The sequence below is a fragment of the Glandiceps talaboti genome, chromosome 16 (genome assembly GCF_964340395.1).
Source record: "Glandiceps talaboti chromosome 16, keGlaTala1.1, whole genome shotgun sequence".
Taxonomy (NCBI): Eukaryota; Metazoa; Hemichordata; class Enteropneusta; family Spengelidae; genus Glandiceps; species Glandiceps talaboti.
The window spans coordinates 15,881,294-15,909,167 of record NC_135564.1 but is presented as its reverse complement, the minus strand read 5'-3'; the positions used below and the strand labels follow the sequence as shown (position 1 = coordinate 15,909,167).

At 34.7% G+C, this 27,874-nt stretch overlaps 1 protein-coding gene across 1 annotated transcript; it reads right to left on the bottom strand.

Moving 5' to 3' along the window:
* Positions 1–771: 771 nt before the first annotated feature.
* LOC144447167 (disintegrin and metalloproteinase domain-containing protein 10-like) lies at positions 772–27,649 on the bottom strand. Its single transcript, XM_078137072.1, has 15 exons — positions 27,592–27,649; positions 27,165–27,300; positions 20,046–20,164; positions 13,224–13,471; positions 11,768–11,868; positions 10,831–10,954; positions 10,217–10,400; positions 9,325–9,491; positions 8,505–8,667; positions 5,659–5,815; positions 5,310–5,411; positions 4,548–4,632; positions 3,912–4,005; positions 2,942–3,174; positions 772–1,632 (listed from the first exon to the last, which is right to left on the bottom strand). Exons 1-15 carry the CDS (start codon positions 27,647–27,649, stop codon positions 1,396–1,398), a joined length of 2,208 nt encoding a protein of 735 aa, XP_077993198.1. The 3' UTR covers positions 772–1,395.
* Between the last annotated feature and the right edge of the window lie 225 nt (positions 27,650–27,874).

Sequence of the window (27,874 nt, the reverse complement as noted above, 5' to 3'; positions counted from 1 at the left end):
TGACATGTTTTGATTTGCATTAGTTCTACTCATGTATAAAGACTGTGCATGAGCCAAGTTGAACAAAAAACAGGTAATATATACTCTGGTTGTTCTATGTCACGACAACGTGCATCTATGTCACGATAACGCATGTCTATGTCACTAGTTTTGCTGTGTTCTAAATTTGAGTTAAAACATTCAAAATTGTCATTACTTTCCCCAATTTTTCTTTGATATTACTGGTGCTGGTAAAATTATGTTATTCTCCAATTATTTTCTTCATTCAACTGGAAAATACTTGTGACCTATGGGGTCTTGTCATCACTCATATAGTGACTCGTAGTGATAAAGCCCCTTAGGTCACTCATATATACGAGTCGCTACACGGGCAAATCAGTAAACAATATTATTGAAGGTAGTTAAAGTTACAAATTTAAAAAAAAAATTTATGTCGTTCCTACAAAGTTCCATTTCTTGGTAAAATTTGAATAAGATATGTCCCTACATTACAGAGGCCACCAATCAATCTATAAATCAATCAATCAATAATCAATATATATATATATTATTACCAGTATAGTTACATTTTCAAAATTATTTTAAAATGCTTTCGAGAACGCGTTTAAAACATTTCTTTTTGATTTTTTTCTCCACTGACAAGATATTATTATATTGACATATAAGTTACAAAACTGAGAATTCTGATTTGCATATTGCAAACAATTAGTGTTTTTTATGAATACTTTTTCTTGGTAATTTACATATTTACACACACATAATCTGGGTGGAAGTTGGTCAGAGTTTTTTACCTGTAGAATTAAGTTTTCTTTTTTTATGCATTTATATTGTGGTTCAAATACTCTATTTGCATCAGTAATGACCATGCGAGGGCGCTATTCACCTCTATTTTTATACATTTTTTGTACTACATAAAATTTTGAAGATAAGATCGTTTTGTTGGGAACTGACTTCTGCAGTTCTGTCACAGATACTATATATGTAAGATTCCTACGCCATTCCAATGTTTCCCTGTAAATAACATGCTTTTGGCATCGGCTCAAGTTATGAAATGAGTGGCAGAAATCATTTTAATAAAATAGGGGTCTTTAATGAGAGCTACACGATGGCAATGCATACTATATTTATGACTGTTTTTATATATTTCCTGTCAGTAGCACATTCTTGGTATAAGCTCAAAATGAGATGACTGGAAGATACCATTTAACATAAAATAGGGGTGTCTACACGATAATTAGATTAGATATGTGTGTTTATCTACATTTTTTTGTATTTCCCTATCAGTAACACACTCTTGATACAAGCTCAAGTTACAAGATGACTGGAAGATACCATTTAAATCAAAATAGGGGTGTCTACAGGATAGTTAGGGTGGGATTGCATACAATATTTTATTTACATGCGTGTAGCCCTTTCCTCTGCCCTATCAGGATGTTGGTCGGCATAAATAGGATGATGTCCCGGCATCTGACTTTGACGATAACGTTTTTTCCTCAAACTGACAGGATGACGACTTGGATTTCTCTTTTTTGCCGGGTTGTCAGTCGGACAGACTCTTGTACACAGGATAACGGTTAGCAGCATTAGTACTATGAGAACCAAACCAGCTACCAGTATAACCCACCAGTTAGCCTGGTTGGGGGGAAGGGAGAAAAATGGCATTAATATGATGTGGAAAAATTGTCAATATAGTCTTATTTTCAATTCATCTGTTGTTGTATCTAGACTGAAAATATGAAGTGTTTCCTAGTTTTTATGCATTATAACATATCTAATATTGTCTATGTCATCAGTTTTGTTGGTCTATATCATGATAATATGTGTCTATGTCATCAGTTTTGTTGGTCTACATCATGATAATATGTGTCTATGTCATCAGTTTTGATGGTCTATATCATGATAATATGTGTCTATGTCATCAGTTTTGATGGTCTATATCATGATAATATGTGTCTATGTCATCAGTTTTGTTGGTCTACATCATGATAATATGTGTCCTTGTCATCAGTTTTGTTGGTCTACATCATGATAATATGTCTCTATGTCATCAGTTTTGTTGGTCTACATCATGATAATATGTGTCTATGTCATCAGTTTTGTTGGTCTACATCATGATAATATGTGTCTATGTCATCAGTTTTGTTGGTCTACATCATGGTAATATGTGTCTATGTCATCAGTTTTGTTGGTCTACATCATGATAATATGTGTCTATGTCATCAGTTTTGTTGGTCTACATCATGATAATATGTGTCTATGTCATCAGTTTTGTTGGTCTACATCATGATAATATGTGTCTATGTCATCAGTTTTGTTGGTCTACATCATGATAATATGTGTCTATGTCATCAGTTTTGTTGGTCTACATAATGATAATATGTGTCTATGTCATCAGTTTTGTTGGTCTACATCATGATAATATGTGTCCATGTCATCAGTTTTGTTGGTCTACATCACAAATACGGGTGTCTACATCATCAGTTTCATTGGTCTAGTCCACAATAATATTTTTTGTGTTCACTGGTAGTAATTAATAGTACATGATTTTCCTGAGCTGACACAAAATTTAGTGTGTTGAAGTATATGGTTGGCCTCGCAGCACTATACAAGGCCCATTGTTCATACAGATCCCCCAAACTAACAGGGCTCACAATTAACAGCAGTCCCATGTCCACAGACTTAGTACCAATTCTTGTCATGGGGCTACCATAATTTACAGATGTAGGCCACTCAGACTACTATTGATTATGCAATGATTTAAAGGATGGAAGTTTATGGACATAAAAGTATTTTAACAACAAACATATTTCCAATAGAGGAACTCAGGAATATAGGACTACTGGCCACCATCCTTGGGCTACCACTTTCTGAAATTAGTAGCCCACTAGGACTACCAAAGAAAAAAGTTATTTTCGAGCAGTGAACTAAAAATGTAACATACCTTTATCCACTTCAGTAGAGTGTCCATTAAATCTTCTCCTGGTGTCGGTTTGAAGATTTTATTAATGATACTAATAAGTGGACCATCCTGGTCAACCAACTGACATTGCTGGTAGCTATCACAGTATCCCTGGAAATCATTGCATGGAGTACCGGGATGGACAAATATTGGATTACCATTGATGTCATATATATTCAACCACTTACTAGCACTTACACAGGTTTCAGTACGACCTACAATACAAACAAACATGGCCGACTTTTAGTAAGCTGAAAGGCATTCTATGATTGGACCATAAACTGTTATTTTCAACTGGAATACTGTTTTAAGCCAATCAGAACAGCTGACTGTAAATTAAGATCAGTGTTACAATCAAGAGGTATGTAACTTTTCATAGAGGGTTTTATTGCCAAAAAATGTGAAAATCCCACATGGGAATATTTCCTAAGTTGTTTCAACTTTGACACTGATAGCATATGTGTTATTATATGACATATACTGAATATTTAGGTTTTATTCCCCAATATTTTTCTTCATTCAGCCAAGGAAAGTACGAGTGGCCTAAGAGGCCTTTGTCACTATGAGTTGCTAGACTAGTAGTGACAACCCTTTGGTCAGGAGTATTTTCCGGTTGAATGAAGGAAAATATTGGAGAATAACATTATTTTACCAGCACCAGTAATATCAAAGAAAAATCAGGAGGAAATAATGGCAGTTTTGAATGTTTGGACTCATCTTTCAAATACAGCAGAACCAGTGATGTAGATACACTTTGTACTGGTACAGTAGCGACACCACAGGTACCAACTACCATGGTGAAGAACATGACAAATACCTTAACAGAGCCCCACCCCCACCCCTTGAATAGACATTACCTCAAAGTCAGTACATTGTAGTGCAACTACAACTGGTATATGTGTGCACATCAATGCAAGTAATGACTGGTACATTATGTAATAATATAACTTACCAATATTTCTACAGCATAAATGACAGTATTCATCGTCTCTGGTACAAGTACATTCCTCTAGGCCAAACAAATCACACACAGAACCACTACATTCCTGTCAGGGATTAAAAGAACGAAGTTACACAGGATTTAGAAACTGTGGTTCACAGTTATGCACATACACTCAGTAGTTTGTTGTCATAGTAATATTAGTTCAGGAATTTCAAAACACATTATAAATTGAAATAATTAGTAAAACTATCAGATATTACAACTGCCTGTCAATTTGTGATGGATTACTACTGACATGCACCATTTACCCTTCACCCAGCATGGAGGTTTAGCCAGATTAATGGTAAAATGTTCAACTTTGACTAGACGTAATGTGTGAAGTCAAGATAACATAGTGTAAATCATAACATGGTCGCATTGGAACTAGACTAGCTTCATTCATGCAGTACAAGTGTCACAGAGGACACTCCACTACTTTACTGTCTCAACAAATTACAACCATTCATATATATCTTGTATTCAATGAAGCTATACCTCAGCGTACAAACTGCATTAATCAGCGTACAACTACAATGTAGCTCAGTAAGTGTCTCTTGAACTCAAATATGGTTCCTTATTTAAAAAAAAGCATTTCTAAATACATACCCCAGCTTGACATGTCTGTGTTCCATCCTCACACAGAGTACTGTCTGCTATGTTCTGTGAGGCTGGACATTCTACACTGTCACCAGTACATCAACAAGGTTAAGGAAATTGACATACGCAAGTAGAGTATCGTTGGTGCATAGTAATATTGCTGGCAAATTTGTACAGATGTGCACATACTAACAGTAGCATACAGTGTTGTGTGCATACACTTTTGTGCAAAAACATGGCATGTTTGCACACATCACTATACACAGCTTTACATCCAGACTGGTAAATAACAGTGACAAAACACTACATAGGTATCCGGTATGATATTTCTCTCCCTTCTCTTTTTCTATCATTAGTATCCACCTCTCACATATGTACACACAGAGAGAGACACTGATATGGATGGACAGAGACAGACACACAAACAGACAAATTGAGAAGACAGACAGACAAATTGAGAAGACAGACAGACAGATTGAGAAGACAGACAGACAGATTGAGAAGACAGACAGACAGACAGACAGACAGACAGACAGACAGACAGACAGACATACATACATACATACATACATACATACATACAGACAGACAGACAGACAGAGACAAACAGACAAACAGACAGGCAGACAAATGGACAGACAGACAGACAGACAGACAGACAGACAGACAGACAGACAGACAGACAGACAGACAGACAGACAGACAGACAGACAGACAGACAGACAGACAGACAGACAAAGAAAGACAAACAAACTAATTTTTCAAGGATATGAACAAGATGCTGCATTATGGCATTCACCCTGACTTCTACACTCTACATCAGTTGACTTAAACTGACAGGTACTACTCTCACAACAAGGACCTTCTGATAAACTGCAAGATAAAACCATAAGTCCAGGAAAAAATGATATGAAACAAGTTTTACAATTTCAAATCCACAGTTTCCAAAGATGTGCTACAGAATGGTGAATGTGACTGCTCTTATCTGCTTACATAGTAATAAACCCTAATTCCAATATACATTCATTGTCTGTGACTTCAACCACTACAAACTTGCCTTTTCACAAAATTAGCAATACATAGTCAACATTTGGGGATACAGCAGAGATAGACATCTTACCTGCAAACTGCTCCAGCTATACGTTTACATGCCAGGAGATTATCAAAGTCCAGTGATTGCGGAACACAGCAGGGATCGTAACAATCACCTTCCAATCCACAATCACACTCCTCATCACCTTCTATGATGTCATTACCACATATAGCAGCATCACGCTCTGTAGGGATAGCAAAGTTAGAAGTACGTGATGTAAGTAGAAAGTAAGTTATTAATTATTCTGAGGTCTAGGTACAGGGTAACTCCATATACATTTGTACAAGGTCAAGTGTGGAAAAGGTCAAGTGTGGACAGGATGAAAATAATCCCAGCACTGTGGTGCAAGAAAATGAAACTCAATATTTCCAGTTTGCAATGATTTTTTTTAACAACCATCATCACAGAACACTGCTCTTACATTCAGAAAGACTGACTGATGATGTCAGCAACTTTCAAATTTGTATCTGAGAGTTTTTTGGGGGGAGACGAAAGTGTTTTCTGCAAATTTAAATTCCAGATATCCAAGGGTTGGGAATAGATGACATTTAGGTAGAGGATACATTTGAACTTAAAATAATCTTTACACTTCAAATTCTCTTTAGGTTGAATGAAAAACTACACTTTTCTGATAGTCACTACATTGGTACAACAACTCATACCAAAATTTAAAATCATTTTACACAGTACCCAACACGAGAAAAGCGATAACCTTACTTTCAACCAGAAATCACTTTTTTCATTAGTTTATTTTGGTATTCCAAGCTTTTTTTACTCAGAGAGAAGACGCTATTATCTTTGTAATTTCTGTTTTATTTGTCATCGTGTTCCAAAAGTTACTGTTTCATTTATCCTCACTTTTGTCGAATGACAGGCGGTGGTCCTATTCTTATGAAATAAAAAAAAAACACCCTCACTGAAAGCATCAGTATATAGATGGATGTTATACAGCGGAGATGTGGTACAAATTTTGATTAAATTCACATTATCAAATCATCTCTGAAATTCTTTAATATCATAACTCATTCAAATGGACAATATACTGTTACTATCATAGAAAGACAATGATTTATTACGACTTCATTGATTCATTTACAATGTTGAAATATCATTTCTATTTTTGTTTCTAAGTTATATACAGCAATTCTGAGTCAGGAATAATCAGAGAAGCTTTTTCATCCCACCAACCACCTGTTGATTTAGCTGTGATGCAAAATAAATATCAACCCAGCCATCTTTTTTTCTTTTTTTTTCTGTTTTCACTGATTTTCAAAACAATACTAAAGTAAGTTTTCTTTTGCAAATCACCGACAAGATGTTTGGTCTTTTATATTTGAGGGAAACACAGTAACTGTGCTTAAAAAGCTAACATTAATGATGTTAATAAATCAAACATTCGTTTATATCCCCATGCAAAGATGTTGCAGTAAGACCAACACTTGCAGTGCAATATCACCTGTTACTGCAGCATAGAGAGAGAGGGAATTTCTCAAACCATAGAGCAAAGTGCATACAATACGGCAAATGAACTGAGGTTTGCAATGCTGGAAGCCCCATTACACTCTGTGCTATTTCTAATTCTGCTAGCTTGGAATACATGCATATTGACATTTTAATTTTGCTTTACAATCCCGAAAATTTGAAATCCCAATCCACATGGATTCCAGGCTATAATTCTGAATACCAGGCATCCCAATCAGTTCAGAGCACCTCTTTGTTTGTAGACATTGAGGGCTAATGATTTAATGCAGCCAGCAAGCTAGTCTGTAAGGAACGCCATGACAGGGCGCCCTCACATATCGGTGGCTGGTGAGGGTGGAGCCAGACAATATATCTTACAGTCTACCAGCTAACCCTTTCAAGCTTCATTTCTTGCCCAAATCCACGCTTCCAATAGCGTGTGTCCGTTCTACCGGGGTAAGTACTACATTGAAAATTAACCAAGCTACATTGTACAACAAGAGAAAAGACTAGACTGTGCTTTAGAAGATGACCATGGCAAATGAGATTCTTGTAGCAATATATTCCTACATCATCTGTACAGATCAACTCAGTAAATTTTCAAATATAGCCCTTTGAAGTAATTGATCCACTTTTCACCTGTGATTTTAGACTCAACACACAGTACGAATGCTTTGATGAAAACTACTTATTAGCCATGCACATCTATTTCTTAACACATAGCAGTCTTTATTTCCCCCTCCCCCACTCCCACCCCTTTATTTGCAGGTTGGTTCATTTTCATTAGCTATAGTAAGTTAGGTTTCCTTAGAGGAGACCGTGCCACTTTAACATAGTGTAAAGAGCACACACTTGGTCTCAAAAACACAGCTTGTCAGATAATTACATACTTTTGTGGCAGGTAAGTAAATAGGAGCCTTTCTATGCAACTGCATTTGCTTTTGCTAGCATAATGGCAAAGCACAGTGCTGCATAATTTGAGTTCATTTATAACTTACCTTGATCTTGTAATAAGGAAATAAGAATAAATCAAACACAGAATGTTTATAAATTAGGACAACAGTAAATATGTGTCTATGTATACTAATTAAATATATTCAACAGCTGAAAAAAAAACTTTTAGTTAATTTATGAAAATTCTGAGTGACCTTGTATATACAGTAGGATACAATGAATAAAAAAATGCTTTGAGTATAACTTCTAAAGTATTGACAAATGTAACTATGGTAACTAGATATTGTCAAAGATTTATACATGCAAAGTAACTTCAATTTAGATGGTTTTTTTAGTTTGTGTCTGTCTTAACTATACAAACTAATCTCACTGTTGTAACTACTACACATTATATTCATCCCACCAACTAGGTGTCATCTGATTCTACATATACGATTTAGACAAAAAACAAGACATACCTTCAAAACACTTGTCTTTCTTGGCTACTAGTACACTTGTTATGTTTCCAATAGTACAAGTTGAGAACTTATTGTTGTTCTGTTTGCTGCCATCTGAGGACCTTGCATACATTATGTAGTTACCCTGTTCACCACCTGGTTTGCATTGAAGTGGGTAATCATGCTACAGAAATGTGAATTTTAAATGAGGATTTTTACATATTAAACTTATCTAACACCTGGTGTGCATTGACTTGGTAGTCATGCTAGAAATATGAATTTTTACTGTTACACTCAAGTTAAACCTCTTGGAAAAAGCCCACTGAGGTGCAAAACTATAAGTCAAAGAATCAAGCTGTCTTAAACAAATTTATAGTGTTAACAGAAATATGAATTAAAATTCAAATCTTGATGAATACATATTCAGCGTGTTCAACACCTGAACTCAATCAGTTATTGGTCATGCTAGAGATTGATATGCAAATTCAAATGTAGATTATGCATATTAAGCTTTTACTGTACATCTGGTCTTGATCAAATTTAAATGTGGATTGTATTAAGCTTGTTAACACCTGGTTTTCATCACAGTAGTAGTAGCCATACAATTAGTCAATATGCAAATCTAAAAAAAAAATGTGCATAATATGTAAACAATTATCATGTTTACGGGGTTCCCCTAAGATCACGTAAATAAACAAAAACAATCCAAAACCAATGGACAAATGAAATGAAATTTGGTCAATTTTGACATAAACTTGACCTTACAAAAAAACAAAAAACACCCAAAAAACTTTGCTATCACAAAGCTACGAATATGTATCTGTATGTGCATTGTACTTACTGGAGATCCCAGGCTGTGGCCAAGTTCATGGGCAAGTGTTAAATGGTAAACAACTGGAGTGACTTGAAGGCCATAGTTGATAATAGTTAACACACCAGTATTGAGAGACCGCCATCCTTGATATGTGTATTGTCTATATATGTCACATATACCACCACCTTGAGTATCTATGTTGATCAAAATAAATCCAAAATGTTGGTTATTTTTCTCTTGATTTTCTTTTGAAGTAAAAGAGTTTTTTTTAGTTCCTGTATGCACCGAGTCACACATGCCACATACTACATATAAACATGGATTGCATACACTATAAGAAATGCTCACTGTTTTCTTTGATACAAATGCACACATCCAAACAAACAGCCAGACATATATCCACACAAACAGACAGACATATATCCACACAAACAGACAGACATATATCCACACAAACAGCCAGACATATATCCACACAAACAGACAGACATCCAAACAGAGAGACAGACATATATCCAAACAAACAGCCAGACATATATCCACACAAACAGACAGATAGACACAGACACATCTACACACAAATGTTCACTCAAAAAGACCCATTCAACGAAATTTCTCTTTTTGATGAGCTACTGACATGACATCTAGCCAGTCCATGCATGCATGACAATCATACACATGTACACATACACAGAGGCAGGCTGACGCATACGCACACTTCCACACTAACTCACACACACACACACACACACACACACACACACACACACACACACACACACACACACACTAAACTCCCTCCCTCCCTCCCTTGCACTCACTCACTCATTCACTCACTCCCTCCCTCCTTCCCTCCCTCCTACTCTCACTCACTCAGACTCATACATGAAAATCTCTAGTATAATTTGGAGTTCCAAACCTGATGCATATGCAATCCATGCAAGACCTAGAATACCAGTACTGAAGTCTCTACCACTGAATGTATAGGCAAGACAATAATCATCAAAATTTCTGGATGAAGCAATGTCTAAGTACTTCTCAACTCCTATATTTTCATTGGCAAAGAGGTAGGCAGGATTTGTTCTGTCATCTGGAGTGAAAATCTAGAAATAAAAGATAATTATTATTGTGTATAAATAGTCTGTTTTTCGGCACAATAAAGCATAATTAAAGTGTAAAATCTTTGAGATTGTACCTACAATAACAAACTTTGTACACATATTTTAGCCTTTTGCATTGTATTGAGTTACAAACTCAGGCTGGGTCAATGCTGTGTTACATTGATTTTTCAAGTAGAAAGCCATGATAAAATTATTTTATAAAAAAAAAAAATCACAATCCTCATCCATATGGCTATTTTAAGTTCATGATACAAATTTTGAGTCTTTTCATTGCTGATAATTGAAATTCATTTTCTGTATATCGCATGAAATTGAAAAAAAGATTTCCACTACAAAATAATTATGATGTAATAATGACCAACACAATAAACAACACAGAAACCAACGACATAAGTTCATAATGTTAACTTACCCGTAATCTCTTAATCCGGAATCCAATATTAGTTAATGTACCAAATTCAATCTGTTCATAGATATAATTAGCTGCCTCCACTGCTGAACTGACTGCACTCACTACTTCATCATAACTACCATACCTACAGAATCATTCACAAAGACTGGATTTGAGTAAGATGTGTTCCTACCAAACTAGAGAGAGACTAGAATTTCAATTAAGGGGGCACAGGCTGAGTTTAGACGGTTTTTGAACGCAATTTTTGTTGCCTACCACGCGTTACATATTGTATTCTGAAGCACACTCATTCGTTACTTGACACTGGTATAACTCAATCCTGGTATTTAGGTATAATATATGAAAGAAAGCAAACACTCCAGGATCTGATGATTTCACAATAGGATACTCAAAAAAATTTACACTAAAATATTTTTTCAATTCTTGTTTCCTCAACAACAAAAAATATTGCTGCAATTTTATTGAGAGAATGTAAATGGTTATACTGAATTAATGCTATTCAAATATGAAGAATAAAATGTTTTGTTTTTTTTGTTTATGATTTAATTCATAGCTGTATGCTGCAACTGTCTGCATGGTATACACTGTATAAGCTGGACATTTCACCAACATACATTTGTACCAAGGTCATAGTAAGCAGTAGGTAAAAACAAAAGATTTGTGTGTTGCATAAAATTGGCTTAGAGGGCGTACTACCTCTTACAATCAAGCTAATAATGTATACAAACAATAGTGGAAAAAATAAATACTGCCAATGGTGTCGTAGTATACATGTAAATGTAGAGTTTGAGCAACAATTCAAGATGCATGATACCTTCCAGATGGAAGGTTTGCAAGTTTCTTATTGTATTCAATGGTCTCATAGTTGACAAAACTGAAAGTTGAACGATTTCCATAGCTGTGAACATATTGAAATACCTATGCACTAATGCAGTACCTTTGATAAAATGTGTGATCTGTCTCAATGTATAAGCCACAAGTGTCTTTGTCACCATCAGCTCTTGCCTTCCTTTGTTTGGGTACAAACTCTGAGTCATCCTTTTGGAAATACAACAAGAGAGAATCAATAGAAAGAATTATAAAATTGACATCAGGATTGGGGTAATAATTCGCTTGTCTCTGAGGGAGTATATGTAGTTATTTACCCATACTTATTACCAGTGTTGCAGCCAGCCTTTTGAAAGAGTGGGACATAGTGTCCCAAGACTTTCATTTTTCTGGGTCATTATCAATTTTTGGGGGACATCATAAAAAAAGTGTCAATGGCATTGTAGCACAACTGTACAGCCTTTAAAAATATTTACCCATAAGAGTATCCATGCTAGATATTTGCAGTTGCCTATCCAACCCTGTTGTTATCTATTCAATATACGGGATCATGTGGCTGTTTCTATAGGTGTGGTCATGTTGTTAAACATATTTGCATACAATTTTAGTGTGGGACATCTATGACCCATCACTTCCAAAATTGTGGGTCTGGTCCAAAAAATGTGTGTCAAATGACCCAAAAACCCCCTCTGGCTGCAACACTGTATTACTGTACATCATTTAATTTCCAATTTATGAAACATCACACCGTTCTGCAGCTTAGATTAAAATATTGCAATCTGATTAAAATCTGATGTAAGAATACAGCTGGATTGCATTATTTACCTTGATCTATTTATTTCATACACTGTCTAATTTGATTTTAGTGTTGTTGTTCCTTGACTGATGAGATAAGAAGAAGGATATCACTCACAGAACAACAGAATTGACAACAAATGGCAATATACAAAGGAAATAGACATACATAAAATAATTGTGCTGTATTCCTACATCACATTTTTAATCAGACTGAGAATATTGATAATCTGAAAATTTTATTTCTCACTTGGTTAATGATCAGATACAATACTTTTCCTTCCTCTTAGATTGAAATTCTTATATTTAGAAAACCAAGAATTGAGACCAAAACTTGAGAAAATTGCAGTGTAACTGAATTTTTAAGGATTAAATGAATATCAAAATGTTCTGTTAATTTGACACTCCAGTTACCAAGATCATTTATTAGGAATGAACTCACTAGCCCCATCTACACATAGGTTGTCCTACCTGAGGCAGTCCAAAGTCCTACCGAGGTAGGATAGATTTGTGTCTACACGTAGGAAGGTTGTGGCATAGATGTCCTGTCAGGACGGAGTCAGGAGGGTTTCAGGAAACCTCTCAAAGGTATCTTAAGTCAGAACGGTTTCAGAACGGTTTCAGGACGTGTTTGCGTCTACACAGGATTCAAGCTATCCTGAATCCTACCTGAGGTAGGATTTTTAGTGCTGTGTAGATGGGGCTAAAAATGTTGTCATTCTAGCTATTAACTTAGCTACTTCTCTACACCCTTGCTTCCTTCTTCTTACCTTTTCCATACTTTTCTGGATTTCTGACATTCTGGAAAACACTTCGGCATCCATGGAACAACCTGTTGATCCATGTCTGCCTTCCGGCATTTTGACATCCTTTCCCATATAAATAAGGGAATGAAATGACTGTTTTTCCTGGAAGTATTTCTGGGAAGGCTCTATGTAATACTGTTCATTGTCAACATACACAGCTCCAACAAAGGTTCCGTTAACGATAGAACCATGGCAGTGACTAAGTTCATCATCTGAAAGTAAAAAACAGAAAATTATGAAAATATAAATTTGGTAGATTTTACTTCAAGACAAATTATACATAATAAGTATATTTTGAGTGATTTTACTCTTTATCGAAACATTTATATACCATGCACATGTAGAAGGAAAGCACACATTTATCCTAAGATGCAGCGATTAATGTTCAAATCTATATTTTCCTATGAAAAAAATGTATACGAAGATGCATATCTAGCAACGCTGTATATTGTCGTTTGTTTTCATGGTTACAGATAATAGGGGGTTAAAAAGGAAATCAAGCCGTGTTACCATGGTGACATGAGATTTTAATCAGATTGAGGTGAATAGTGAGTTCTACCCTGTAACTTTTAAAGAAATGAGGGGATACCGATTAACACATTGACAATCTATAGGTGACCGTGTATACAGATACATTGTGTCCAGGCACTTGTACACAGGTCAAACCCTTTGATCAAGACAGCTGAGGATGGAGAAACAATGAGTGACTTGTATAATTGACAAACCTAAATGATTATGTAAAGATTAATTTGATTTTTTTTAACAGAGAACAAAAACACACTTTCTCTACACCTACAAATGTACTCTGTACAGCTTACAATAACATTACATTTTATTAAAACCACATCAAAATATGACATTTCTTAATAACTGAGCCTATACATGTATATTAAAATAAATATATTATTAGTCCAGAACAAATCTCAAACCCAAAATTAATAATCACTCAATTATCACAACACTTAAAATCAAAATTGCTGCAAAATGTTACATTACAATTATTCTACACCTTATAATAAGATTTTGTCTACACGGAACTGGTAGATATAAAAAGACATATGTTTCCTAAAATGAATTGGCTCTGTTGTCATGGTAACATTTCAAAAAACACCTAAATGGTTTTATTATTCATGAAATCAAAGGCCTCACGGAATATCTCTCTCAGGAAAGCAAAATGATACATAACAACCTGTGGATTATAATCAGTTTTCCCATTACAACCATCATATACATTATATAGTATAAGTATACACATACCTACACGATGACAATTTTGCATCACAATGGTACTTTCACGTAGTCTTTTGTGTTTGATATTGGCTATAAAGTTTTATTTTTGTAGCTGGTATGCCTGAAGTTCACACGGATTATAGTTGAAGAGTTTGGGTGTGTTTGGGTAAATATATTGCCGCGTGTATAGAACAAAAACAAATGTACAACCATTCATTCATCTGGTTTCAGTATATGGTTGAATAAAATGCAATGCTGTACATCATGGAATGTTTTTTTTTTTTAATTTGATGTTGAGTAATTGGTGTCACTTTAGCAGCCATGGTCCGTCAACTCAAAATCCTCAAATTCTAGACAGGCTAGATTTATAATTTGAAACAAAGATGTATTAGAATAGCATCTACGCTTACCCAACATTTGCTATTTAATTTATTTAATATTTAAAAAGTGTACGTTATTATTATAACAGTTTATATGCATGTAGAATATTTTAATCTTTTTTAAATTCTTTTAAATTTTTCATATACCACAATTTCATACACATACATGTATGATGTATATATGAATATTGAAAATATCAATTTCACCAGATTTCAGCCTCAAAGTTCTGAACTTATACATGTATTAAATGTATGGAACTCTTGTAAAATATGACCACATTTCCCCTTGGTTACCCAGTAACCCCCATATTGAAATCTGTTTGTAGAAATATGCCATTTATTAAAAACTGCCATTCAAAATCTAAAGTAGTGAGGCAAATGTTACATAAAAATGAGTAATCTAGTTATTGAATAGAACACTTATAAACCATGTGGTATTTTTACACACTTTCACTCTCTCTGGAATAATTGGATTGAATAGTGCTTTTGATTCAAATCAGCAGGACACAGTCACACACCCTCAACAAAGAATTTTTCAGAAAACTACACACATAACAGCTGTGCTCTTTCTATTAAAAAAATTACCAGTGATTTTGGCAAGGTTTTATAGTTTCACTTTGGTATTTAAACTGAGAAGACAAAAATAAGGTCACCATTTAGACAGTTTCAATATGCCCTTTTAGACAGTTTCATTACGCCCTTTGAGACAGTTTCATTATGCCCTTTTTGACAGTTTCATTATGCCCTCAAAGTTTGGAGAGGATAATTTCTCTGGGTACAACACAGAGATTCAGACCTGTCACTTCTTTAATCATATCCCTGCATAATAGTACAACTGTGATAAAAGTAGTCATATTATCTGATGCATATTACCTGTAAAGAGAATAATAAGGTCTCTAGATGTAGTACAACTTTTGAGTTATGGGGATAAATAATTTGTTACCACAAATATGGCTTCTATTCAGTACTGCATTATCACCCATAGACTTGCTTTGGTGTACACAGTAGTAACACCAAGATAATGTCTATGGCCTAGTGTTGACCCCAAAGGTCAAGATCAAGATCAAACTGTGAGATAAAAGTTTTAAAAAAGAGCTTGCACCTGATAATATGGGTGACACTTTTGTCACCAAAGACACCTTACTCTTCAGTAATATTTGTTGTGAAACCAAGTAACAAGTAACATATCCAGGACCCCTATATTAGATCATCTATGTGCCAGGTTTGAATGAAATCTGTTATTGCATGGCTATGCACAGATGAATGGATAGAACAAGATATGGGTGACACAATTTTGTTATGTTTCTCATTACTTTTTAATGGCAACCATGGGTCGCTCGCACAAAAAGAAGCAAAAAATCATCTTCTTCATGTTTCTCTGCCTCTCTTTTTCCTCCTCTTTATCTTCTGTTTATTGGATTCCTGGTAACAAGCTCTTTCTCAGCTCATCTACACAATTCACACATTCTCAGCAAAATATTTAAAGGCGGGCAAAAATAAAAATATTTTTTATTTTAATGTCAGACTCTGCTGAAAATTTTGGGTTGGTCGGATAACGAAAAACAGAACAAAAAAAACAAGGTCACTCAAATCATTACCATAGACACAGCTTTTGATGTGTGTAGTATTTTAGTTGTCTATTCACTGAATTTGCACTGATCTCCTCTACAGTACTGTATACACTTCATTCGATATTCCCAAATAGTGAATGCATGTACCTGAGTTAGTGCATTTATTTAACGAGTAGATAGACTACAATTAACTTTTTAGATGTACAAGTCTAAAGCAAACTGTATAAGAAGTTATAGTCAACCTTACCATACAAAAAATGCAGACATTGGAGAAAGTTCTACAATTCAATCTCAGAAAATAAATGTAACTTGTTATGTGCATACAGTAGTATATCGGTACATTTTACTTTATGGTTATTTGAGATGCTACAGTTTCCTGCCAGGTTACCGATATGTCGAACTGTTACTATAGTAACAAGACTTTATTTCCGATTAGGTTTCTCCTCTCCATAGTGTAATTAAATCATCTGCATACAGTGCTCATTTCCCGTAGACATCACATTGCTAGAAACCACAACTTTCTTTCAATAGCTGGATGTATTTTTTTTAAAAATAATTTGCACTCAAACATTATCACGACGTGAACTACAGATATGCCAGAACACACTAAGATCTACAACAGACTTAACAAATAGTACATTCTATACAAATACATACATACACACAGGTCCATTGCAAATGTTAATTTCCTGATTCTTAAATTGAATCACTCTAGTATGCATACGGTACATAATGTCATTTTCATTAAAATTTAATACTGCATGTATAGGTATATGTCCCAAACACAATATCTCAATGTGTACACATGCTTCCACTGATTCAGCCCGTGTTTGAGGTTCTCCTGCAATCAATATATCCATGGTTATGTAAAATGTGGCACTGTACCTGAGAGGGAGGCCTTATTTACATGTATTTCTCTGTGTCTTGTGATCTGACAGACATGTATACGTATGCATATATTAATATGTATGAAACCTGACTAAAACATTTTTTCAAAAAAATCGCAACATCAGAAATGAGTTGATGACACGTATCACAAGCTCATGTATCTGGGCAAAAAAAAATCATCTATTTTTCTGAAATTTGAGTAAAACATTACTTCCAAGACGTCATAATTTTACCAAACGGACAGTGGTATTTTTGGTCAAAAGAGACATGTAGAGTGTAGTAACTTTCAAACTATAATTACCATTACTAAGGCATCCAGACAGTTTAAAGTACATTGTACAATCATGATTTGAAAACATCACCAGCATGTATACTACATGCATTCACTTTTTTTCTGTTTTTCATTTAAACCAACCCATCATTTCAAGGTTTGATGACAAACATGAAAATAAATAGTCACCTGTATTTCCCAAAGAAAATGACTTTCTCAGACCAATGTTATACCTAAACATGAAAATGTTAAACTAAATTCATATCAATCTGATTATTATATAAAAATCCGATGTAGTGTACACGGGGTGATTTTGTTTTGGCTGTTACATTTGCTGTCGTTTGTTCTTTTGTGAGCGCTTGTTACATACATTTCCCAAACCCAATCTTGTACTTACGAATAGTCAACTAGAATCCGTCTTACATTGTTACAATATATATACATAACACTCAACGTTCAAAATTGAAAGAAAGCACCACCAAACGATAACGATAACATCGCTGTTTGTGCCCTGTGCTCATCTTCTGCACTCTGAAGCACTGTACCTGTATGTTTTAGCGCATTACACATTCTCATTCATTGGGTGAATTTACTCTGTGCTCTTGTGTGGTTTGGGAAAACCAGGTCTATGGTATTGTCAGATGTATGTAATGGTTGCTCACAAAAGAACGATTTCTACACTACACTACATTGGATTCTAATCAGATTGAACCCATATCAGATTTGATTATTTAATAAATCAGTATAAAGACATTTTCTGTCATATCAAAATAACATTGTCTATTTATGCAAAATTTCTATGTACATGTATTTCAATCTGTTCAAGTTGATATCAAAATAGATATTCCACATACATGATGATACATACATGTAAGGTTTCAAAATAAATATTACATTGGGTATAACCGTATTTTAGCACTGTTTAATTTGGCTGTATCATTCCTAACAAGTGTATATGCAAATTAATACCACTGAGGTGACATCACATTAAGGTTGGCTGGTTTCCTAATAAATGTATTAACATTTACTTCATTTCAATCTGATGAAATGTACACCAAATATGAAATGTTCAGAGAACATGTACATATCAATATTCAAGCTGTATTTAGACAAAATGATTTTGCAGACTCAGTACAGTCATTTAAAGAAATATGCACACAGTTTCAGCAGCAGATCAATACAGACATATGTCTCACAAACAGCAATTTCATTTTCAGATATTAAAATCCATCAAATATTGTATCACTTTTCAAATTTGATGGTTCACATTAATTCCTACATGCATGTATTGATTTTCAATTTTGTGTCAATTTACAATAAATAGAAGACGTCAGCTGGCATGTTTTTATGGACAAGCCAATTAAATGGATACCAGACTATGACAAATAATACAGTCGGTTCTCAGCCTGAGTTTAAATAGTTTTCCCTTGTTCAGTAATCCCTCGTTTCTAAAGAAAGCGATTTCTTTAAAAGTATTTACCAACGGAGTGAGTCAGTCTGGGATTGAAATGGCAGGAGAATGCTACACAGTAACTCTAACAACTTTACAAACAATGTCTGAATAAATTCGGCACAGTTTAACTATGCTGGTCTTGACCCCTGACAAATAATGGTAGAGGCAATGTATTTGCATAACAAACAAACATATTGTTATGTTAATTTATATTACACTGTTACAGTCAAGAAATGTTTGGGTGCAACCAACTGCTGTGTTAATGGCTCTGTTCAGATAAGGGTTAAAATTTAGGAGTGAAAAGTTGTTTGGCAGGCAGAGCTATAGACATAAATTGGTATCCAATCCTTATGGTTCAATAGGGAACTTGGAAACCCGCCATGTTGAATGTTGCATCATGGGAAATGTGATAATAAATACTAATCAATTAGTATTGTAAACAATAATGTTACATAGTTTGTAACCACAGATAATCAATTCATAGTTACCCTAACAATTGTGGGAGGTTAATTTTATCAGTAGCTCCAGATTAGGGATTACGATAACCACAGTTAATCCCATAGTCCTTTGCGTCTGAACATGCTCAGTCTGGATTTCAAGTTCCCTATTGACAAGATAGCTTTAATATGACTCATTTATATTACAGGTGACACAACACCATAGGCATTCCCATACCAAATCTCATACTTATGAGGAGCCAGTCAGAATCTGTCTTACAATTTATACACTCAACGTTCAAAATTGAAAGAAAAAGAACCACCAAACAATAACAATATATGAAACACCAAGCCTACATCATTTTAGCTGTGGAATGTACGTGGCTCAGTCTGATGTCAATTTCCAAAAATATATTTTACACATAATAAAAAGATATAGCAAAACAAAGTTTGCAGATCAAAGTGATGTGCATGCAAGTACAGCCATAGCCGTACATGTATTATAACTTGCTGTATACATATCATAAGTTATAAAACAAAATAGTGTATATCTTACCTTGTAACTTTCCACTGTAGATGAAGGAAGTGTCATAACGCTCTACTCCATTAGACGTTTCTACTTTGAAATCATGACTAAAAACAGAAGTTGATCTTCTCAGCCTCAGTTTAAAGTGTCTGTGGGGAGGGGGGGGAATAAATAGATTAGGCAATACAATTTACAACATATGATATGCAAATGTCTCCTCTTCAACACATATGCAAATTCTGTCCTTACAACACACAACATGCTAATTTCACACTGACATATAATATGCAAATTTTATTTCTCTACAACTGCAAATTCATCTCTAAAACATAATATATGCAAATTATGACCAAAAAAACACACAATATGAAAATTTCACCTCTGCAACATAATATGCAAATTCTACCCCTTCAAGCCACATTATGCAAATTTCACCTCTATAACACATAATATGCTAATTTCACTGCTGCAACACATAATATGCAAATTCCACCTCATGGACAAATATTTAATGTCTACAACATGAATCCCTGAATGCAAAATTATCATTTAAGTTATGAAATTCTTTATTTTCAAAGGATTCAAAATGAACTGATGTCAGACATGAATTAGGATTTCATGTCAATGTACATCATACATGTAAATCAGGAGAGAAAAGTTCAAGTGGTACTTGACAAATAAGTGTTGTATGCACCTGAGTGAAAATATTTGACCTAAATTGAACTATTTAAGAATGTGAATTGTCAATGTATGCCTTTGCTGTCATCATCACATGGTATTGTTTGCACAGTTGATGAAAGAAATGGGGTTTCCACAACATTTTAGAATATATACCTTAAATTATGTCATCAAGATATTGAAGATTGGTTTTGGTTGGTTATATGGAGACATAACCCACTCTTTCTTAGGGGTGTAACATATATATCCGTTTGAGCCAATCACGCCATAGTATAAGTAAGATAGACAAATCATTCTGTAGGGTTATGTGCCAAAAACCCTCGTTTATTAGCACATAACCCTCCCGAACTCGTTGACTACATATATCTATTGCTTAGACTTTGGCAGAGTCGAACTGGTTGGTCTTTATCACAACTACACATGTATACATTGTAGCCTAGGTCACCTATCTTTCAAGGCATCACAGTCTTCAACAGAAATCCTTTACATAACACAACAGCTTTACATGATCACTTGAGGCAAGCTTCCAAGTTTACTAAGTGGTTTTTACGTCATTCATTTAGTATACAATGACCCCATTTAAAACGTTCTGTATTCTTCAACCTCTATTTCCCTACTGGTCCCACATTCAAAAGATTGTCACTACACCATATAATGCAAGGTGTGTCATCTAGTTTCTCTGGTACATTACCATCCCACACTGCAAAGGTTAAATATGTATACATGTACTGATAAAAATGGTACAATTGACCTAAAACATTGGTGCATCGACCTAAAACTAGTATATACCACTTACATTGTATAATATAAGGAGAAAATCTTACACATACGTAATTCAGAAAGTTATGACATTTTCTGTTAAATTTCATATGGGTTTGATATAAAGTTAACACTGTCCTTTTACATATAGTCCGTGTTAAAACTAAATTCATATGTTTGAAAGAAACAAATTCACACAATTTGTTTTGGAACTAGAATTGTCTTGGAGTAGAACCATGGAGGTAAAATGTATCAGGGGAGAATGAAGCACTCAACACAGGGGGTTACTAAATCATGCTTACAACATGTGCATTCATACATGTACCATAGTATCCCTTCTCACAAATAGAGTTTTACATTACACTTTGTTTTTGTCTAGATGTGGTCCTTACACAACACACTTATACAATAGAACAAAGGATATAATGTTTCAAGTCAAGTGGCTGACCACCTCTACCCACATTGGCATCCAGACTCGTGAAACTTGTAAAAATAACGTTAGCCAGAATTTGGTATCGCACACTTTTAATCACACTTTGGTTAACATTATTTCTATTGGCTTCACACCTGAACAGTAAGATCCACAATAGGTGTGCCATAATTCATAGATAAATTGTGCCTTAAGGCAGTGTGCCCTCTTCATGATAGCTAAATTTTGTTGTTGTAAGTCAAAATGAGAAAAACTGGCATTTCTTGTGAATCACCACATAGTCAGAGATAGAACACCAAATTTTGGTGCATCACTAGAAATTGTGTGTGTCAGTGGCGTGTCAAATTGGCTTAGAGGACACACTGGCCTGAGGCAATTTTTTTTTATTTGATAACAAATAAAATTAATAAAAATGATAGTGTGAATTATATTCTCTTGTTCTTTACAACTGTGAAAAGTAATATTTTGATTCAAAGGTGTGGTTGCTGATGAATCAATACAGTGAGTCATTTATGTGTTATGTACACATAATACTGTATTTACTCACCAAAAGGAGACTGCCAGCTTTATAGATCACCACAATACACATCACGAACATTTACTATGTTCAAACTACAAATATGAGTTTTCACTCTGAGGCGACACAAAGTAGTAAATCTAATAAGCTGGATTTGGGACCCATTCACACTGAATTTTTGTACCTGACACAGATCACTGTTTTACATACCAAAGTCATTCAATATTAGCATATAGCCTTCATTTGTTTCAATCATTTAGCAGAAACCCTGAACTTTAACCCTAGAACCCCCCTTGTCTAGGACACTAAATACACTTACATAATCAAATGAAATTTTGTGTCAGACACTAAAGATAAGTCGACTCTAAACCCCCCATTGTACCTGACCTAAATTTAACCCGACTCTGAGTTGACATTTACTGTTCATATTTGGGTTTTTATTATTTTAGATAAGACTGGCTAAATGAGAACCCCCTAATTGTCAACATGATGGTGCTTTGGTGGACGAGTTGAAGTCAATACAACTGCAAACATTACCAGATCAGTGATGTTTAGTTGCTGGTTGAAGTATTATTGACATTTTGTGAATAAAAAAATAACAAACATCAAAATGAGTTATGTGACTGGTGTATGTAACAGATGTCTAGCATTACCAAAAGGTCATTCACCTTACCAGGTCATAAACACAATATTTAACAGGCATGCTGTGAACAACTGAAATTGACACTCTAACTAGACAAACAAATTATATATTATGTACGTCAGTTTATCAAATAAACTAGATGTTATTAATGACACACTCCCAGCTAAAGTTTATTTGAAACAATCACACTATAAGTATAGTGTTAAGTTTCTAATGTTGGTTACAAACGACAACAACTAATAATACTGTAACGTTATTGTGATTTAGTCATGTAATTTGCAAATTTCACTTTCAGAGTTTATTTACATCATGGCATCCTCATTTGCATATAGGTATGCAATAATGTGTTCTCCATTATACATTATAGTAGTGTGCAATGCAATCTTCAACAGATACCGAACGGTACAATGTACATTTGTATGTAATGATTGATTGTACAACATTCACTGCAGACAATTTCTCATTGCTATTGTTTGGTTTACTAGCTCTGCACGCAGTTAAACTTTCCGTATTCTTAGAAGTATAGTACAATGACCTGATGACCTGGTGCCCTCGCACGTACCTTAAAAGACAACATTTTTTGTTGCACATAAAAATAATCATAGGACTTCTTGCACGTCGACCACATGGTAAGGGCTAGGGGAAATACCAGATTATTTTCAGTGGTCCACAAGAAAATCCTGTGCATCAGTGGTACATTATAAATTGGTTTATTTAGAATACATGTATGTTTGTTTGTTACACTGCTTGTAAGTCAGCCCGAGTAAGAGATAGGGGAACACCAAATCCCCTAACCAAATCAAGGTGGGTCACAAGAAAATGGTGTGCTTCAGTGGCGCATCAAATTGGCTTAGGGGTGCACTGACCCACATTAAGTCACAGTTGTTTGTGATGGCATGACCCAGTTGTTCGGCACAATAATATGAGAATTATGTCAAGAAATGCAGGGGTGTTGGCCTGCGTTCACAATCAGGTATACTTGAGTATAAAATAATGGATGCACCACCCTTTGGGATATATCTTTACAGGTGCTGGTCTAAATACGGTATAGATTTGGAATGGTTGGACTAAAATGGGGTTATTTAGCCTAGACTTTGACTTTTCAGTGCAGGGTGCTGTTCTCCCAGTGAGACCTATTGCAAGATGTACTACAAACCAACACACACCACCAGACTAAAAAAAAACAACAGCATAAAATACAAACTACAAAAATCAACAATGGTATCAATCCTTCCACTACAAAATTACATGTATATAATTAGTCTAAAATAGGGATATTTTTTACTCAAATTGGTCTAAAATATAAAGATATTTTTTTTACATAAATTGGTCAAAATAGGGATATTTTTTACTCAAATTGGTCTAAAATGGGACCTTTGGACTTTTCACTAAAGCAACATGCCCCTACCATGGAGGTATCACCCATTATCAAACAAGACATGACTACCCCCCCCACCCCCACCCCCACCCTGCCCCCCATCCTTCCATGCACAACCCATCCATTTCCTTATACATGTACACATGTACTTCTAGACAGATGGACCCCTTGGGCTATTCTGCTCACTGTGAGGGCAACAAAAGGTCGCTAGTGAGAGTGATAGCTTGGGTCTTCCACTTTCATATCTATCAGAAGAAAGCTTGAGGTCTAGCAGCTAGACTAATACAGGTAGTCCATTATAGTATACAGTTAGCATGTACATGTAGGTTATCTCAAGGATAGTTCTAAGAAGGTTTTATTAGAAACTGAAGTTACTTCCTTATTATTGTTCCATACAGGACACATAGACGCTTTCTGGTTCCTATTTCCTTTTTTTACACAGTAGTTAAAAGAGAAAGAGTTCACAAGAAGACTGACATACAATCAAAAGTCAATCACTTGGCTAGTTATGGTATTGGGTTTACGCGATAGACAACAATACTTTAACAGCTCAAGTTAACAAACTAGGATTGTAACTTTACATTAGAACAAAATCTTGTCCTCTCAGAGGCAAGGGTCGATTTAATAAATAAAAAAGTACTATTGTGGTAAAGAAGGCATACTCAAAATTCAACAGACTGTATACAGGTCTCTTGAATCCAGTTGCATTGTGGGGAAAATGTCAAATTTACAATGTGACAGCTGATGTCAAGCTTTGCTCTCTTTGTCAAAAATAATTATGAATGTATCTAACAAGATCCGAGTACGTAGTAGTGGAAAACATTGTAATCATAATGGTATTGAAAGGTCTCTCTACTGAAGAACTAAGACTAAGGTGAATTTGTAAAATTATGACATAATTTATCCCTATTGTTTTCAAATCTGCATCACATTTCACTATTGTACAACTTACAAGCTTCTATTGCGAATAAAGTTAGCATAAATTAGCATCTCATTTAAATATGTGATAGTCATGATACAGTACCTGACATCAAATAACATTACTTTTTTTTCTTTTTTTTTATTTACGTACAAAACAAAGAAGTATACAGCACACAAGGAAAAACAGAACGAAAAGAATACTAAGAAAGGCTAGAGAAAATTTGACTTGCATCCAAAGAGTTTGATTTTTTGGAAAAACAAAAAAACAAAAAACAGCCACTAGACTTCAACTAATGACGTGTTCGTATTTACACAAAATTGGTGCAAAGGTAGCCACTTCATTTGATGGAAATTTACTTTATCATTTGCCCTAGCATTAAATAGTTCTATATCATATATGTTACAAAGTAATAAATTGAATTCCCTAAAGGATAACATTACTTACAATTGAGGTAATGAATATATGCAAATACACATTCATGATCAAATTCATTATTTATGTTTTTTACTGGTGAACATACATGTATTTCTCTCTATATGTTAGTGTATAAGAAGAGCTCTTTAGGAAAGTCTCCCCACATTTAATATAAAGTTTACAGTTTGAGTAAAATTTAAAAATGTATTCCATCTTCTGTTTCATTAATAATATCACACACAGTACATTTTCTATTACTAATTAGACACACCTGTTTTATTATCTATAATATATTATCTCCCTGTTTCTATTTGTAGCCCATGAGTACTGAAGTAATACTTCCGTGGTTATAAATACAAAGTTTTGTCATTGATACCCTATTGTGAGGTTTTTAAAAATAATTTTGAATAAGTTTTTATCTGTCTGTAGTACTAGTAGCCTGAAAGATGCAGCTGTTCCACAGGGAGAAGTGAGCATGTAACTGATTAATTAATTGACTAATTGATCGATTGAATTATTAATTTTTGTGGTGAAATATAACTTATTTAGTGTGTGATATTGATCATTTGACTCACTAATTTTTGTCATGATATAAACCTTTTTTTCTTCTTTCCCTAAATACTTTTCTCTCTTTCAGCTGTATATAATTATCTTTTTATTGACTAAATAAAGACATCTTGTCCATTCTTCTCCTCTTATCTAAATTAAAACACCTCTAATCTCATAATTTTATTTCATCACAAAAATGAATCATTCAATCAATCAATTATTTAATCAAATAATCAATCAATCAATAAATTGGTTAATCGATCCGTTACACTTACAACTCTCTTCTCCCTGTGGTTATTTCTGCTTATAATGAGTGGTTACATAAACAGTCCAAGAACCTGACCTTTCAGATGACTTTCTCAGTCTGTAACTGTATGTATGACTCTATGAGTCTTATTTTGGTTCTATATTGTTATCATTCAATATTTTCCTACCGTTTTCCTGTTCTGTAATAAAAGAATGGTGCTTGCTTATTGTAAAATAAATATTAGCCGTAATTTCAACCATTTGTTTTCATGACAATAGTGTCTTTCCAAACAATGCGGTATTGTTGAGTGTTGGTGCTGTGTAGTCCTGCTTGCAGACATTGTATGTACATGTAAGTCGGAACTCGAATCTGACATTGTCAGAATCGAGCCCCGTACACCATACTAAGCAGCTGTGCAGTTATTTATAGATAAAATTGAATTTCCATGGTAATTATGAATTTGTTGCCAAGACAAGAAGCTGACAAACATTGTTACATAACGGACATTGTATAAATGTCGAGTGGATGCTTTGTCATAAACCATAGACAATCCCACCTTTTATAGATATACCCTTTCGACTGTTTATTTATAGTTTGTTATGCATAATTTACCTGCCAAGGGCGTGAAAGTTCAACTTCACCTCTCCGTCGGCTGACCGGCGTGCACGATAGTGGTTTGCTTGCAACTGTACACGGTCGTACGCCACTCCTTCGTACCGGCTGATCGCATCATTCAGTTTAGTAGCTTCTGAAATATAATGTTATAACGAATTGATCTCGCTAATATAGCCATGACCAGAGTAAGTTCGCTTTTAAAACACCACCTGTTCAACCCGGCCCAGTAACCTTCAATTTCAAATCAATCAACATGGAGTCGCGCTTGTCGCGGGACATTTCGGCGTTCGCAGTTCCCGCACATATATGTGTGACGTGCCAGTGTTAAAATTTAACTAAATTTGACGGATTAAAGACATCACATGAGATACAATGGACATGGGTCGTGTTCATGCAGATGGAAGTGTCAATGTACAGTACTTACCACCGGTTACTACCACTGTCAGTGTCAGCACGATGGCCGAAATTTGGAAAGTCCACATCATAAATAATCCACACTCCAACAACGGAAATAATCCCAAACCAAGCAAGCAAGCACAACAGTTTGTAGTAGTAAAGAACTTCGGATCTAGTAATATATCATACTACGGTAACGGTATTTCGCAATGCAAAGGCAGTCATTCATGCATTCATGTCTTGGGTTGACGAACCGTTCGGTTTTACACGTTCACGACACATCGAGTTATGGCTAAGCCAAGCTGACGAAC

Bases quoted from the DNA above. Each gene is read 5' to 3' on its own strand.
- LOC144447167 (XM_078137072.1), bottom strand. From the start codon at position 27,649: ATGTGGACTTTCCAAATTTCGGCCATCGTGCTGACACTGACAGTGGTA. The intron at 5,412-5,658 runs GTAAGATGTCTA...TTTATCTTGCAG, and splicing joins ATAGCTGGAGCAGTTTGCAG to TTTATCAGAAGGTCCTTGTT. The intron at 4,633-5,309 runs ATATCCTTGAAA...TTGTTGATGTAC, and splicing joins CATAATGCAGCATCTTGTTC to TGGTGACAGTGTAGAATGTC.